Source organism: Leucopleurus acutus, assembly GCF_964270905.1.
Source record: "Leucopleurus acutus genome assembly, chromosome: 10".
Taxonomy (NCBI): domain Eukaryota; kingdom Metazoa; phylum Chordata; class Mammalia; order Artiodactyla; family Delphinidae; genus Leucopleurus; species Leucopleurus acutus.
Genome location: NC_139153.1, coordinates 13,574,432 through 13,592,871, shown reverse-complemented (window position 1 = coordinate 13,592,871; position 18,440 = coordinate 13,574,432). Strand labels below are relative to the sequence as shown.

At 39.9% G+C, this 18,440-nt stretch overlaps 1 protein-coding gene across 6 annotated transcripts in view; it reads left to right on the top strand.

Annotated features, from left to right (window-relative positions):
• Positions 1-18,440, top strand: part of CNTN4 (contactin 4) — a 962,626-nt gene that overhangs the window by 869,327 nt on the left and 74,859 nt on the right. For all 6 annotated transcript variants that reach the window (XM_082847221.1, XM_082847220.1, XM_082847222.1 and 3 more), the window contains one exon: positions 14,439-14,566. In XM_082847221.1, coding sequence (XP_082703347.1) covers positions 14,439-14,566 — 128 coding nt within the window. The remainder of the gene's footprint in view (positions 1-14,438; positions 14,567-18,440) is intronic.

The window sequence follows — 18,440 nt, the reverse complement described above, 5'->3', positions numbered from 1 at the left end:
CATTTCCTAAAGTGCACTTTACATTATGCTAGAGATAGATTTTTAAAATTAAGTCTGAGTGCTTATATAAAAAGTCCAGTTTCTTATTTTCCAAGCACAGTAGTATAATTGTCGCTCTAATTTATGGCATACTTTGTAGGATTGCTGATTAATTATACAGACCTCCTGACGTTTTATACCGTCTTCAACTTTGTTTCACTCTGCTATTTGACCGCTACAAAGCGAATATCCTAAATCACTTGTTATTCAGGTTACTTCATTTTTACAAATGAATTTACTATTCACATCAGTTTTCTCATATATCACTCTAACTCGTAAATATTAAGCAGCGTTCTGCTCCTCATTTTTGGACCGAACTCATAGATGTACACACACATACACACACCCACTGATTTATTCACTCCCAGGCACACAATCAAGAAAAAGCTTCTAGTAAGTTCTTTATCTGAATCTTATCATCTCCCCAAGGCAAACATGTCTAACAATTCTGCATCACTGAGATGCTGGACACATAAGCAAAGCAAAGCAAAAAAGCATAGATGCTAAACATAAAAATAAATACGATAAAAACATACCTAAGATATCACATTCTGGCCAGGTGTGCTTATCTGCCAGGATGCTGAGCCGACAGCCTGCTTTTTCTTTGGCAAAAGAGGTATTAAGCAGGATTTCAAGAGTTTTGGGGCTCATATCAGCCAGTCTGATTTTTTAATGATTAGAGATATCCAATTTGAATAATTGAGTACTGTGAATTCTTTGAAGAAGAATGGTAGCACATTTGGTTTGTTGCTTGAGATTATCAGTATTTTCAGGGCTACTATATTCCTTTCATCATTCAAGTTTAACATTTATGCAAAAGCCTCATTCACCGGATTTTCCAAGAAATGTGGTATGCTGATTATTAGAGGAGGATGTGCCAGAAAACTCTTTTGTACATAAATACAGTACAAATATGTTCAGATATTATCCTGTCCTTCACTTTAAGTAAGTCAGATTCACGATGATCTTTTCTCTTCAAAACCCGCCCCGGCGGGCTTCCCTGGTGGCACAGTGGTTGAGAGTCCGCCTGCCGATGCAGGGGATACGGGTTCGTGCCCCGGTCCAGGAAGATCCCACATGCCGCCGAGCGGCTAGGCCGGTGAGCCATGGCCGCTGAGCCTTGCGCGTCCGGAGCCTGTGCTCCGCAACGGGAGAGGCCACAACAGTGAGAGGACCGCGTACCGCAAAAAAAAAAAAAAAACCTGCCCCGGCAACATCCTTATCGAACTCCCCTTATCACTGACATATCTAAATTACTATCTTCTGTCCGTCCCCAAGACACCTCTAATTATAAGAGCTTCCTGCTTCTTTCTTAAGCTTCTTTCTTAAGCTCTTCACCTCTTCTGTCATCAGCTTCCCCTTGGAATTAGGGAAAGGTCCTTGCAGACTTTGGCTGTTAAATAGAGGCGGACCCATATATCAATTCCTTAAATGTTCTGTCATCATGAGAATTATTTATTGGAACCCATTACCTATGTGACTTCACAGTTCTTTTTCGGTGGTTTGTCCGAAAAGAGTGAAGACTCTTCCTTGAAAAGAAGTCACTTTCTTTTCTAGCCAGGGAGGAAAAAATAGTATAACCGTGAGGTTCCTGGGTACATTTTTCACATGACACTTGGTTGAGTATTTGTTGAGAGAAAAGAAGATTGGGGCAAGGACTCAGGTTGATCGTGGAAGTTTCTCCAGTGCAAAATAGACTTGCAGGTACAGGGCACATACAAATGATTCCCCTGGAAAAGAAGATACCCAATATTAATTTCAGCATGTAGAGTCTTTTTACTGAGCTTCATAGAAAACAGTAATACAGTTTACACACTTTCATGACGAAAATTTTTATGGCATCTCTATTTACTCCAGGGCAATGATTTCTCTTTAGCCTTGTGCCATGGGTCAGGGGGAGCTTTAGGAGGCTTATGCACTTTCAAAAACAATGTACATTGTTGCATTTGTGGGGGAGGGAGAATGTTATAATTTGCTTCCTGTTCTTAAAGAGATCTCTGACTTCCACCCACCAAAAAAGGTTAGAAATCAAGGTTTTCATCCAAGGAGGTGTCACTAGTGTCTCTACAGTTCTCAAGACTGAATTTTCATCCAATTATCAATATATTTACTGTGTACCTCTTTGTACGTAAAGGAGTATATGAAATAATAAGGGGACAGAAAGAAGTGTAAGACCTGGGCCCTGATTTCTGGAAATTCTTTGGGTAGGTGGGGTGATGGGATATTGAGGCAGTATATGACAAATGCCATGTGAGTAGATTGGACAACCTTGCAGTGTCATGAATTTGCAGTAATGGGACCTGCCCAACACAGGTTGATGGCCCACTTGGTCATAATATTGTAAAGGGAGCTTGATCTTGGGAACATGGTTGAAATAGATGTGTGTTTCACAAAGTATAAGACTTGCGCCTCTCCAAGGACGGTACACAGTATACAGACATTGAATGCCAGTGAACCACGTACTTCTCTGTCTTTCGTGAGTCCACCAGGGAGAAAGTCAGTCTGGTCCTACTGTGTCTGAACACTTTTGAAATCCTGGTTAATACCTCTTTTGCCAAAGAAAAAGCAGGCTGTCAGCTCAGTATCCTGGCAGATAAGCACACCCAGCTAGAATGTGATATTTTAGGTATGTTTTTATCATATTTATTTTTATCTTTAGCATCTATTTATGACAAGTGATACTGGTTTCCTTTATTTAATTACTTTAATTTTAAACTTTGAGCCATTTAAAGAAAATATTGTGACTATTAATTATAATGATGCAGAAAATAATAATAGTAAAAATGATCATTGCAGCTAACATTTATTAGGTATTACTATGCACCACCACAGTTATAAATGTTTCATGGGTATTTTTACATTTAACCTTCTCACAAACCCTGTGAAATGGAGGTGCTGTTATTTTTATTTTAGAGATGGCAAACTGGAGCCCGGAGAGGCTAAGAGACTTTCCCAAGTCACGTGTCTAATAAATATTGGAGCAAGGATTCAAGCCATCTGGTAGTACATGAATATGACAGAAACTGGGAGCATGCTGGGGAGTTTGGGAAAGTTTAGATTGTACGACCATTACGGTGATACAGTTAGGAGTTTATGTTCTTTTGTAGAAGGCAAAAACTGATAGGTGCCACTCGTGTGCAGGGCAGGGGGGACTTACGGAATTGTTGCTGGGCCCTGATAGTGGGGTTCTATCGTGATATTGCAGGAACTAGGAGACTCCACTTTGATTTTCTCTCTTAGCAGTGTTATAAAGTCCTGGGTTGAGGGGTTGAAGCACATAAACCATGATCCTGCAATTCCCAAAGGAAAGTCGGGTACATAATCAAATTAAAACATGTTTTTCTCCAGCATAGCCAGTATAGCTATTTGTGCTATAGAAGCCTCTTCTACTTACTAAATTATGTAATCTATGTAGTGACCCTCCCTTTCTAATTAATAATGAACATTGTCTTCCAGGCATTTTAGTCACTTCCCAGTAAAGGAACCTTCTGTGATTACAACTTTGCTGTGTTTTTATACATTCTTTCCTTTTGCTTCTGCTTTGAGACGATAGTGTGAACACACATTTCTCAATATTAGAAAAAGCAGTTTCAACAAGTAAAATGAAAAAGCCAAAAAAAATGTATTTAATTATAATCAAAGATCTAATGGCAAATTTAAGGAAAACATCTCACACGTGGTTATAATGTTCTTCTGCTTCCTGTTTCGTTTCTTTCCTGGGCCCTCCAGCCCTGCAGGATGGTTTGGTAGAAAGAGTGCAGGCTTTGTAGTGAGATCTGAGTTAGAAACTGTACTCCATCCCTTATTAACTAAACTTGGACATTTTCATTCACTTCTCTGGATTTCATTTTTCTCAACAGAAAAATTGGAATAATAACGCTTCTCAGGATTGTTGTGCAGATTAAATGTGATAAGTGCAAGCACTCAACAGCATCCAGTAGTAGTACACTGTAGGTGCTTAATAAGCTTTCTCACACCTTGCCCTGCCCAACGCTCAACTGAGTATATTTACAGCTATTCCTCTGGGTCTTTTGGTCCATTTCTGTGCATGTCTTCTTTATTTCCAATGATTTCTAAAGACAGCTGCAGTTGGTTATTAAACTATTCTAGTGTCCTAAGAGGTTGTTACATAAAACTTCCTGAGTGCCTGTAGCTTAATAATAAGTTTTTTCCTCATTTTCTTGATTTAATAAAAATACATAGAGGTACAGAAAATAGAATATTATATTACCTTCCTGTCCCCACCTCGTTTATCTTCCCAATGCCTTGTAAATTTATTTGAAATTATCTCAGGTCATAAGAAACTGGAGAAAAGGAATTCTAAGTCTTATATTAATAGAGACACAGAGAAGTACTACCTGAATGAAAGGTAGCAATTTAAGAAACAAATTTTAGACAAAACCATGTCCTGTATTTTATTTCTTCTCCCCCAAACATGGTATTTTTAGTGTTATTTGTAATACAGAAAATTACAAAGTTTTTCCTGCCCAAGAAATGTATTTCCTACGTTCATCCACATACCATGTCATAAAGCATAATTAAAATGAACCTTACAATATTAAATACTCTTCTTGCCCTGAGCAGATAGATCCTTCCAGGTTATTTTATGAATCTTTTAAAACTGTTGTTCAGAGAAAATTAGAGCCGGATCAAACCAGGTTAAACAAACATGAGTTTATTTTCTTTTTCCAGCAGTGCTGCAGGCAAGGGCAGTAGCTCTGAACTGCCAATTGTTCTGCAGGCAGAAACACACAGGTTGCTCACTGGTTTATTAAATTCGAATCTGAGGACAGAAAGCAAATTATCTCTAAGGGAACTTTATCACCAGGGTGTCTGTTCAATAGCGATGTCTATTGCTGTCTTGGACATTACACAGAAAGATCAATGACAGGCTGGCCTGAAACCACCCTTAGAGTAAGTTTCTTCCCACTGACCTTCACTTAAATTGGTCATCCAAAGCATCCTTTATTCTTAAGATGGGGAGGAAAGCCATCTTCTAGAGCTCTCAGTTGACTCTTTATAAATTGCGCCTTACTACGAAACAGTCTTTCTTTCATAAACCAGGATAATTCATTCTCCCCAATCAGGCTGAGCATTTCCATGTATCTTTTGAAATTAAATATATAAATTCAAGCAAATTCCAGTTAAAAGTTGTAGTAGCCAGCATTCTTCAGAAAAGCTGAACCAATAGGATATATAGGAGAAGGTTTATTATAGAAGTGGGCTCACACATTTATGGAGGCAGGAGGTCACACGGTCTGCCGTTTGTAAGCTGGAGAAGCAGGAAAGCTGGTGGTGTCATTCAGAGTTCCAAAGCCTGAGAGTAGGCATACGTCCCAGTCCAAGCCTAAAGGTCCAAGAATCAGGAGCACGGACATCCAAGGTCAGGAGAAGATGGGTGTCCCAGTTCAAAGAGAGAACGGATTCTCCCTTCCTCAGCTTTTTTATTCTATCAGGCCTTCTAAAGATGGGACGATGACCGTCCGTATTGGCAATGGCAATCTATACTCTCTCCACCAACTCAAATGCTAATCTCTTCCAGAGACACCCTCCCAGACACACTCAGAAATAATGTTTTACTAGCTATCTGAGCATCCCTTAGCCCGGTCAAGCTGACACGTAAAATTAACCATCACAAAAATTAAAATATCTTTTGAATTTTATGAAAATAGATAGCCAAATTCAAACCCAAACAAGTCCTATTTTTGTTTCTTCTGAGCAGTGTTTTGGTGTGTCTTGCTGATGTCTACAGCATACCAATGCCAGTTAACCTGCCAGGCTTTTCCTATTTCTCAGCTGGCACAAAGCCAGGGATAGCTCTGAGTACATACGTCTTCAGGTCTGTTGGTCACAGGCTGATTCTCTAGTTGATAGGTTGAAAAGACCAATCTTTGTCTCTTCCTTACCACCTCTCCACTCCTTCAGAATTTTGACTACTTCATAGGTGTCGTATTCTAAAACTATTTTGTATTTCTATTGCCTCAAGGACAAGTAAAGATACGGCTGCTCTCCAGCAATTTGGCTTCTATGCAGAACTATTTAGAAAACCGTAGGTCACCGTTTGGTAGAGATCTCCTCTACCTAATTTTGACCATAATTTTAACATCAAGATAAATACTAATTAATCGTCTAGACAACAAAGAACAGATAGAATGGAAGTTCTACTTGATTCCAACAAATAAACTGGGTTAATTAAAGAAAAAATTGAAATTGGAGGTAGGCCTTAATCCTTGTTTTCCTCTTGGACTTTTACCCTTCTACACTTTATCCATTACCACATCAAACTGTCCTTTAGACTCTGCATGTGATTATTTTTTTTAACATCTTTATTGGAGTATAATTGCTTGACAATGGTATGTTAGTTTCTGCTGTATAACAAATTGAGTCAGCTATATGTTTACATATACCCCCGTATCCCTTCCCTCTTGCATCTCCTTCCCACCCTCCCTGTCCCACCCCTCTAGGTGGTCACAAAGCACCGAGCTGATCTCCCTGTGCTATGCGGCTTCCTCCCACTAGCTATCTATTTGACATTTGGTAGTGTATATATGTCCACCACATGTGATTATTAGTTCATTACCACCTAAAGAGCGATAATTTCAAGTCTCTTTTAGCTACTCTTGGGGAAAAGGGCCAGGCCCATGGAGAAGGGAAGTGGATGCACCGGGGAGACCACGTGTGATGGTTCTGCCCCCCACATCACCCCTTCTCCTTATCCTCTGCTGGCTGCGAAGTAGGCGCTGAAGCTGCTTGCTCAACCTAGACCAGTAATTCTGGTGGGTTTCCATTCTTAACACTTATGATTGGTTGAAGAATGTCCCTTAAGTTTCATATCTAGCTGAAGTTCAAATGAAGTCATACAAGATTAGGATGGACCCTAAACCAATGACTGGGGTCCTTGTAAGAAGAGGGAGATTTGGGTACAGACACATGCACAGAGGGAAGACGACGTGGGGAGACACACAGTAAGAACTGCCTGTGAGGATGGAGTCGGAGATTGGAGTGATGCATCGGTAAGCCATGGAGCACCAAGGATGGTTGACTGTCACCAGAAGCTATGAGAGGCAAGAAGGACTCTCCTTCAGAGCCTCCAAAAGGAGCCAGCTCTGCCAGTGCCTTCATTTCAAACTCCTGCTCTCCAGAACTGTGGGACAAGAAATTCCTCTTGGTTTAAGCCACCCGGTTCGTGATACTTTGCTATGGCAGTTCTAGGAAACGAATACAAAGCCCAATTTCTCCTCGAATCCCACTGCTCTGTTCTGTGTGGGATGTCTGGGGTGGGGAGAGTCCAAGAGGGAAGCAAGTGTGGCCTTAAACCTAAAGGCTACCCCCAAGCCCTATCCCATGAGCTCAGAACATCACGAAGGTTTAAAGTAATTTCAAAAGGCCACAGGAGTGAGGTAGAGACATTATGAGCTGTTCAAGCCAGGGATGGTGGGAGCTACAAAGCCCACCAGCTGCTTAAAGGAGTTTTCCCCTCCTTTCCTCTAGCCCACTGGTGCCCTGAGGGGAAGTGTTGCAGGACTACCCCATCTTCCCATTTGCCAAAATTAGCCAGGAATGAGTTTTTACATGAACTCTCCCAATTATTTGGTTTAAAAGAAAATTCTGTTGCAGAATGAAGCAAACGCATCTATGGCTAGGCAGTTCCTCATTCTAGGGCATCACCTGTGGTTCCTGGGATCAGGGGTCCTGTGACGGCACCCCACCATCCTGTCAGTTTGCTTGAGCTGAGATGTAGCAGTGCTTCTGTTGACCGTGTTTGAAGTTTTTTCGTTTGTTTAATTTTTTTTAACTTTTTATTTTATATTGGAGTTTAGCCGATGAACAATGTTGTGATAGTTTCAGGTGCGTAGCAAAGGGCCTCAGCCATACATATACAGGTATCCATTCTCCCCCAGACTGCCCTCCCATCCAGGCTGCCGCATAACATTGAGCAGAGATCCCTGTGCTCTACAGTGGGTCCTTGTTGGTTATCCATGCAGCAGTGTGTACGTGTCAATCCCAAATTCCCTAACTATTCCTTCCCCACAACCTTCCGCCAGTGTTCACTCCCAGTATAACATGTAAACCGATTCTTTGACGTTCAGGCTTTCAACTTCCAAACATGTTTTCTGGAACTCATCATGTATAAAAGAAAGGGGCAACCTGTTGTGACCCTTTGAGGTTTGTTTTTTTTTTTAATTACGTAAAATTTTAAGTGAGTCATGATCTAACAATATTAAAGATAATATTAAATTTAACTTAACAGTTTGATACTTCCATTGTCTGTTGAAAGGAAATTATCAATCCATAATTCCTCCCTTTGCAGAAGGGGAGAAGTGATTTTCTAAGCTGCACTTTAAAGGGATTTACTTATAAGGGAAGTGTTTCCTTATGACTCAGAGGCAGGCGAGGACATGCTGCCTCTGTCATCAGCAACTGGGCTTCCATGGAGAATTACCCAGAACATCATAGGTCGCCATTTTAGAATAACCCTCCTCTGTAGGGTGACAGGATATTGTGGAGTTGGCAGTTTTTGTCCTCTGTTACTAAAACCCCCAAAAAGAAAAGATCAGCATGTTTAAAGGTCCAGTGTCCCCAGACAGGGTTAGATTTATAGGACTGACAAGGTCAGCTCTTCAATGGCTGTAACCCAGAGCCTCATACTGAGAAAGAGAGATTCAATTTGTCTCATAATTCCAAATATGCTCCCAGCCACTATGGATCTGAAGTCTCCAAATGACAGTGGAGGAACAACTGCTTCTCTGTGTGATTGGTAATTTATTATGTTGTGAATTAGATGACCTCTTCTCTTGTGGAGAAAGTTAAGTCCTATGTCATACTTTTATTTTTACTGCTTGCTGATTTATCATCTTTGACTTTTCTCTGATACTTATCAATGTTTTAAAAAGAGCAGGTAGGTCAAGGTTAACCTTTCTGTTCTAAGCCAGAAACAGATTTACATTTTCAATTCTTTTTATCTAACTCCATCACTATGCGTGAGTATTAGGAGGAGTCAGAGTTCAATATCAAGCTAATAGCTACAGGTCAGTCAGTAGTCTGAAACAGGGAAACAAAAATGAAGTAGAAACTTTGAAACCTCATGAAGAAATAGACGTGAAAGTGAAACTGTCCTTGAACTGGATTTAGGCACTTTATTCATAGAACAAAAATGGATGCAGTAGTATTAGGTGAAAAATACTTTTTCTAAGTTGGTATAGGATCCAAATTGAAGGGAAGCAAGTATCTAAATATTAGTATTGAGGTGCATTTCAGAAGTTCCTTGAGTTCATCCAAATTAGCCCCCAAGGCCAAATGTTAGCTCTGTAGCTAATTCATCCCTCATCAAATTCCCAAAAAGCAGATTCAAAGCAATAGGTCATTGTATAGTTAGCTTTTATTTGCAGAAATAAATGGTATATGTTATAGCTGGGTTTGAAGAAGCTGATGTCAGTTTTTTCATACTCAGAACCCCATGGTTATTCCTCCATAGTGGAGTTAATCGGTCTTCTAGCAACAAGTTCTATGGAGGTGGCATCACAGAATCATCTGCAGAATCTATTCCCTCCTCTCCACGTTCACTGCCACCATCTCCTGAACAAGTTCGGTAATTTCTTTAAGAGATTGGATTCGTCCAGTTATAAGGGCTGAGGACCCAATTTCTAATATCTTAAATTGGTGACTCGTATGACCAGAGCATCCAAAGGAAACTGCAGCCTTCAAGCATGGATGGAAACAGGGGTTCAAAGATGTCGTAAGGTCTCTACCTCTCCTTTTCTCTGTGTCCCTTGGGCTCTATTTATCTTTGCTTGGCTTCTTGAAGACATGATTTCTTTGGCAGGCAAAACGACTGCCAACGGTTCTAGGCGCCCATCTCCAGACTTAACAATTCAGCAGGAAGACGGTTTCCTCAAATAGCTCCTTATTTTGGTGAATTGCCTATTTCTAAACCAATCACTGCAGAGAGGAGAATAGGTCTCCTGATTGGCCAGGCCTCCTGCGTCCTTGCCCATCTTTATACTCTAGATAGTATGGGAAACAGCTTCTCCACTGGAAAAAGTAATGCCGCTTTTTCTATACATTTATACAAATGTGTGCATTATGGTATATAACACAGTGGAATCATTTCTAGTTATATAACCATCTAAGGTCCTCCTGATTTATAGAGGCCTGGTATACAGGAGGTAGATAGTAGATATCTACAAGTGCATGAGTCCAGTTTTTCATCCCCTTCCATGACAACTTGTGGTCACCCGTGCGTTCCTTAAGCATGATCATGTGTTGCCAGACTTCAGAGGGGAAGAACTACTGCAGAGGAGGGTTAGTCTTAACAGAGGCCTTTATTAATGCTTGAAACAATGGATCTAGGAGCGAACAGAGCTTTAGTTAATAGAGCATTTGGCTAGTGCACTTACATGGTGCATTTTATGAGCCATGCACTGTTCTCAGCACTGCACATCTCTACAACAACCCTATGGATATAGTTACTTTTATTTTTATTTATTTATTTATTTGCGGTACGGGGTCCTCTCACTGTTGTGGCCTCTCCCGCCGTGGAGCACAGGCTCTGGACACACAGGCTCAGCGGCCGTGGCTCACGGGCCCAGCCGCTCCACGGCATGTGGGATCTTCCGGGACCGGGGCACGAACCCGCGTTCCCTGCATCAGCAGGCGGACTCTCAACCACTGCACCACCAGGGAAGCCCTATAGTTACTTTTATTATTACAGTATCTCAAATTAAAAAATTTAGATACGGAGACATTAACTTACCCAAAGTCACATAGCTCGTAACTGGTCCAAGCCTGATTTGAGGCTAGACGATTGAGTTCCAGATCATATGTCCTTATTCACTACACTGCATTGCTCAGATAAGGAAGTGGTTGAATTTCCCAAAAGAGCAGTTCTCCCAACTTCATATTGCGCCCACAATTGGATTATCCCCAGGAAGAGTAAGCGGCCACAGAAGTGTGATGTGATTTAATGACAGCTACTAAAAATTACAAATCCTTCTACAAATTTTCTCCTTCACTGATCTTCTCCATTGTCTGGAACTCTAGCGCTGGAGGCTTAGCTCTTTGTTCAACTCTTTGTGAAAAACAATGGGAAGATTAAAACACTAAACCCCTGTGAGCCACTAAAACCTTGAAGATGGGTAGTACAGTAGTTTGTAAATTTCCTTTCTCATTTCATGAGACCCATAGGAAATTGGACAGGGAAGTTTTGAGGAAACAATGGATTTCCATAAAGGGAAAGAAGAGCCTTGTGAGAGGTTGTGAAGAGCTAGCTGGGTCCCATAGCTGAGTAGCCACAATATGTTGGGTGCCTTTTGTGCAATGGAAATACCAAAATTAGGGATGCACGGATGGAAATGACACTGGGAAAAACATGTATACAGCACTTTACAGTTAATAGAAACTTTCACGTATATTATCTATTGTATAAGATCATCATCATAGTATCCTGTGTCATTAAAAAATAAAGACTGGTGTAGATCAGTGGCTCTCAACTTGGGGTGATTTTGCCCCCAGGGAACATTTGGGAGATATTTTTGTTTGTCACGACTTGGGAGGAGGGGCAGAGCTACTGGAGTACAGTGGGTAGAAGATAAAGATGCTGTTAAACATCCTCCCCAGGACAAAGACTTCTCTGGTCCAAAATGTCAGTAGTGAGAAACCTTTTTGTCTTGGAGCATAAGTCATTTGGCCACAGGTCATACACTTAGCAAGTATCAGGGTAAAGGCTAGGACCCAGGTCATCTGATGACAAATCCTGTGCTTGTTTCCTTATTCATATCCTTTGGCATTATACAGTATGCAGTGTGATACAGGCTTTTTAGGTTTGGGGAATTTTAAATGGTATAAATTTGGTGCTTTGAAAGAGTCAGCTCACCCCTCAGAGCGTTTAATACACCGTAGGCCTGTGTTACTTCGTGGAAGTAGACTCCATGTCGAAAACACAAATGTCTGTCACCTTCCTTATTGAGTTCTCGTATGCCAACATTTCACAGTGTCCAGCAAATTATTTTGTAAATGGGAATATGATTAATTCCTTTAAAGCTATTTTTGTGATTATTGAGGTAATTAGGAATTCATCACCACTCTATTTTTGTAAGTACATTCTGCTCTTTGGCTAATGGGGTATCGTACGTTCTTTATTGTGCAAGTGTTATGTGTATATCTATGGTGTAAATGAACAAAGGGCCTCCTTGTCTGTATCCTGTACATTGATTTGGGATGACCCGGTTAATTCGTATATTGCCTTCAGGTTGTCACATGTGATAGGTGGAGTGCATGAAGCAGGATGATTTAATAACTATATTAAGAGAATGGGGTCCCATTTTCCCCATATATACCAATGATTAAATAAGAGGACAGTTTTGAAGATAAAAGAGAACTACTACCTAATAAATACCAGGAATCTCACTGACCCTCTTACATAAGTTTTTACTGTCATCCTAGAAGATTGGTGCTACGAGCTCTATTCTATAGATGAGGAAGCTAAAACTGAAAAAGTTAAGCAAGTTGCCTCCGTCCAGTCACACAGCTAGAGCTGATAGAACTGGAATTTGAACACCCATCCTTCTGATGCCAACATCCTTTGTAGAGTTCTCACACCGTCGTACTGTCTCATCAGCCTAAATCATAGAACCTGGAGTGGGTCGTCAGGAAGGCTGTCAATTCTCTATCCCTAAGAGCCTTTGAGAAAAGTATATGCAGCATTTGCAACCCAGTGCATCTAAACCTTCCCTTGATTTTAAACTGTTAGCCAAAATTCTATTAAGTAAAGCTGTGCCCATCCTAGTCCTTTTGTAAAGGACTCTGTTAAGGTTGGAACTACTGCCAAGTGGTTCAGTGACTCTGAATTCCTATAACATAATATTGATTTTTCTTTTATGATATTTATTTACTCATTCACTCCGTCACTTAACAGATGCTTACAGGGCATCTACTACATGTCGGTCCTGTGTACTAGATCCAGGAGATTGAGTCCTCAAGCAAACACAGTCCCTGCCCTCAGAGAAGCTGATATTCCATGTGATAGGACAGTTAACTAGTCAACGAAACTTCTGGATTGTGTTGAATGGGAGGAAATAAAGTGGCTGCAGGAAAAGAGAATAACAGGAAAAGGGAAATTCACTTTAGAAATGTGAGTCAGGAAAAGTCTATAAGGGACAGCTTGAGGTCCTGAGAGGGTATGAACGTGAGAGCTATGCCCTGATATCAAGGCAGACAGAACAGCAAACAGAAAGGTCCTGAGGTGAGAAAGGGGTTCAGATACTCTAAGAACTTGCAGAAGGCCAGTGTGACTAGAGTTCACCGAAGGGTAGAAAGATTAAGGTGAAATAAAGTAGGCTAGAGAAGGGCAAAGGCCAGATCCCTTAGGCTTTGTAGGTTCTAGGAAAGAATGTCTTCTGAGTGCAACTCAGAGCCAAAGAAGGATCTTTAAGCCTGGGGGGTGACGTAGTCTGATCTATATTTTAAAAGATTCCCTGGCCACTGACTGAAGAATGCGTTTGAGGGGCAGGCGTAGAAATAGATCATTTAAGAGGCTGTCGTGAAGGGTTGGGTGAAAAAGAGGGAGCAGAAGAGATAGACAGAAGTGGGTAGATTTGAAAGATACAGTGAAGATTCAACAGGCATTTACCTTGAATGGGCCATCTGTGTACCTTTCTTATTTCTCCAGCTAGCCTCTAAGCCATGCTGTGTGTCTTATTCATCCTTGCATCTCTCCCTTCAGCTGTAGTCAAGTTTAAAACAGGGTCCTCTCGAATCCTTCCTGTTCCAGTTTTGTGTCTGTCAGGGAAAGTGACACTTCCCCCCTGGTAGCAGATATTTGTCCCTAATTGTGGGCCCTGAGATGCGCCATCTACATTTGCTATTTTGCCAAAGTCATACCGTGTTGTGGAATATTTTAATTTTTTAAGTTCAGTTTTTGCATCTTTTTAAAAGTGTATTGTCTGACATATTTCAGAAAGAAATATGCATAATAATAACTCATTTAATTTAAGCCTTCTCATCTAGAAGAAAACACTTTCAATGAAAATGCAAAAAGTGGCCCATCAAGGGATTTATTTTTTCTTATTCTTCAGCAGTTTTAAGACTAACGGTGATCTACAGTAAGCCTTCTCTCTGCATAATGTGGTTAGAGCTGTCGAAGAGAGAGAATGGTTACAACGAGTCTCCTTTTTCTAATAGTTATTCCAACAGACTGTTGAGACCATATTAGCAAGAAAAGTATTAAGAGTACTAAGTCATGCATCCTAATCATGTGTATGTAGACGAATATCCTAAAGATGAAGCTGTCAAGTGATGTAGCCATGATTTAATAGTTTGAAAATGACAGAATGACAGAAATAATTTCCAGTTGGTCATATGGGATAAACTTACCATTTTGGGTTTATTTGCTTTGATTTCAGAATTACCATTTCTGAAGATGGAAGCCTCAGAATCATCAATGTGACTAAATCAGATGCTGGAAGTTATACCTGCATAGCCACTAACCATTTTGGAACTGCTAGCAGTACTGGAAACCTGGTAGTAAAAGGTAATTACTAACTCAGAGAACATATAGATTAATATGTGTGTCCTCATTTCAAATAATGTAATCTATTGAAGTGACATCCTTCATATTAATATGTACAGATATCACTGTGTCGCTAAATTAATTCATCATGGCAAACATGATATGATTAATAATTCTTAGGGAACTGTTGGTAATGCATATGATTGAAAAGCTATCTTATTTCAGGATCATCCAATACAATTTTGAGAATTACAGCCATTGTAGCTATTATAGTATTGTAACTAATGTTATCTTCAATCCTTTAATTAAATTTCTTTCAAGTCTCTATAGATTTGGAATTCATGTCTAGGAACACTGTGCTAACAAATTAAAAACCCACGACTCAAATACTAATTTTAGCTAACATTGTTTAAGCAATGACATTGGCGATTTTTTAAAAGAGCTGCCTTGGTTATTCAGAGGTATGGATATGGAGTATTATACTAATAAAGGGCTTTGACCACCCCTGTGTTTTGCTTCAGTCACCCAGCCAACCCTGTCGGTTTTAAAGAAAGAAAATTTTCCACATCCCTTAGCCTGGGTGCTTTATAGTAGAGACAGAAACTCCTTTATGCTCTTGGCATGGCACAGGATGTAAGTCTATTCCAACACCAGGTTGATGGGATGGGCTGAAAGTACCAAGTAAGAATTGTGAGAGATGAGATTTTAATTTACATTTAATGTGCATTTCTATCACTTTATATCTTGCCCCCGAGTCAGGGATCTTGGCAATGATCTGAGTGAGGAAGATAAAGCTTAGGTTGGTGAGTTTCTCAGGGTCACCAGTAGCAGAAGAGGGATGTGAACCCAGGAATCCTGATTCTGCATTCTCCCTGGTTCTTTCTACTGTGCCAGGAAATCTTACTCATTTTTCCTGTTTCTCTATAATAGATACAGATGTGTTATAGCATATTTATTATTTCCCTCTTGCCCATTTGTAGCTCCCTCTGTGAAGTAAGATAGCCTAAGGCAAATTAAAATATCCCCAAAAGAATATTTGCCTCTATTTTAATTTAAAGAAGAAAACTAAAAATTACCTAATTATGTATTTCGGAGTCATTAGAAGTTGGAAAAGTACTGCCACTTATGGAAGCCTTTTTATCATAAACACACTTGTCTATGCAGATAGAAAACTGTAAGTTCAAGAGTCAGACGTAAATCTGTATTTGGATGGACTCCAGCTATTTCAACCTATTATTCACTCAGAGCAATAGTGTGGGTATGTGACTATGTGTTTGTTCTGTTTCACAGGGCAGAGGAAAAAGAATTTAGTAAGACTTGTAAAACAAAATTTCAGCTAGACGTCTTTGCTAATGTATAGCTTTCTCAGCTACAAAAGGAAACTTAGTGATGGACTAGAACCAGGAGGAGCCACAAGGTTTCAGAGCTGATCAGTGACAGAGCTGACACCTAACTATAGATGATTTGCTAGTTATGGAGATAAAAGAGAAGAGTAGGCAGAAGTCTTCAGTAGTGATGAAGAGGCTGGGCTCAGAGTCAGAGAGATCTGGCTTTGAATCTTATTTCTCCCACTTACTGGCTCCGTGACCTTGGATGAGATAATTAACCTGTGTGGGGATAATAGCGGTGCTGACATCATCGGGTTGTTTTGATGACTGAGATTATCCATGTGAACCGCTTAACATGGTGCTTGGCACTTAGGAAATACTAGTAGTTGTTTTTGCTGTTGTTGTTTGTATTTTAACAAAATGGCTCTACATACCTTCTAAATCTTATTGAAATGGAAATTCATGAAGTTTCCACCCATTAGGAGAATCAGTAAAGAGAAGGGAGCCTGCCACAAAGACATGACTGAGACTGTGAAAGACTGAACACCTGAGCAGAGACGTCATATATATGCTATGTATTGTTGAAACTGGGGTATTTTCACATGTAGGAATAAGTTATGTTCTGTGTTTGGTTAGTATCCTTCTCATAAACCTGACTTCCTCAGCTCTCAAAATAGTTGGCAGAAAGGAAAGTCCTCTCTTTCCCATCAGAGTCCATCTCCCAGGAGTACCACCAGCCCCAGGATAAAAACATTCTTAACCATGAATAGAATTCCCTGCTGCTCCTCTTGTAGTGAATTATGGTACAAAGCTTAGAGAGACACCAGTGATGAAATGCACAACGATCGCCTCCTTACTTGGGTGGATGTAAATGTTGCTGACATAGTAACTTCTTTCTATGTTAAGAAACTTAACACTTCATTTTTTGCCTTCTAGTAAAATGTAAACAGTGATTCCGCATGTATGATATAACAGATTATTTTAGGCAATCCAGAGTTAAACTGGGTTTTTTTAATTTAAGTAATTATTTCTTTCAGTGTATATTAGGAAAATGCTAGTTTTTTCTTTCTCTTTGTTCCTGTGATCTGGTTCACATCTGCACAAATTTCTTTTTTTTTTATTTAATTTTTTTTTTTATACAGCAGGTTCTTATTAGTTATCCGTTTTATACAAATTAGCATATATGTCAATCCCAGTCTCCCAATTCATCCCACCACCACCCCCACCACCACTTCCCCCCCTTGGTGTCCATACGTTTGTTCTCTACATCTGTGTCTCAATTTCTGCCCTGCAAACTTTTTTATCTGTACAATTTTTCTGGGTTCCACAGATATGCGTTAATATACGATATTTGTTTGTCTCTTTCTGACTTACTTCACTCTGTATGACAGTCTCTAGACCATCCACGTCTCTACAAATGACCCAATTTCGTTCCTTATTATGGCTGAGTAACATTCCATTGTATATATGTATCACATCTTCTTTATCCATTCCTCTGTGGATGGGCATTTAGGTTGCTTCCATGAACTGACTATTGTAAACAGTGCTGCAACGAACATTGGGGTGCATGTGTCTTTTTGAATTACGGTTTTCTCTGGGTATGTGCCCAGTAGTGGGATTGCTGGGTCATATGGTAGTTCTATTTTTAGTTTTTTAAGGAACCTCCATACTGTTCTCCATAGTGGCTGTATCAATTTACATTCCCACCAAGAGTGCAAGAGGGTTCCCTTTTCTGCACACCCTCTCCAGCATTTGTTGTTTGTAGATTTTCTGATGATGCCCATTCTAACTGGTGTGAGGTGATACCTCATTGTAGTTTTGATTTGCATTTCTCTAATAATTAGTGATGTTGAGCATCTTTTCATGTGCTTCTTGGCCATCTGTATGTTTTCTTTGGAGAAATGTCTGTTTAGGTCTTCTGCCCATTTTTGGATTGGATTGTTTGTTTTTTTTAATATTGAGCTGCACGAGCTGTTTATATATTTTGGAGATTAAATCTGTGTCCGTTGATTCGTTTGCAAATATTTTCTCCCATTCGGAGGGTTGTCTTTTCATCTTGTTTGTAGTTTCCTTTGCTGTGCAACAACTTTTAAGTTTCATTAGGTCCCGTTTGTTTATTTTTGTTTTTATTTCCATTACTCTAGGAGGTGGATCAAAAAAGATCTTGCTGTGATTTATGTCAAAGAGTCTTCTTCCTATGTTTTCCTCTAAGATTTTTATACTGTCCAGTCTTACATTTAGATCTCTAATCCATTTTGAGTTTATTTTTGTGTATGGTGTTAAGCAGTGTTCTAATTTCATTCTTACATGTAGCTGTCCAATTTTCCCAGCACCACTTATTGAAGAAACTGTCTTTTCTCCATTTTATATCCTTGCCTCCTTTGTCATAGATTAGATGACCATAGGTGCGTGGGTTTATCTCTGGGCTTTCTATCCTGTTCCGTTGATCTATATTTCTGTTTTTGTGTAAGTACCATATTGTCTTGATTACTGTAGCTTTGTAGTATAGTCTGAAGTCAGGGAGTCTGATTCCTCCAGCTTCATTTTTTTCCCTCAAGACTGCTTTG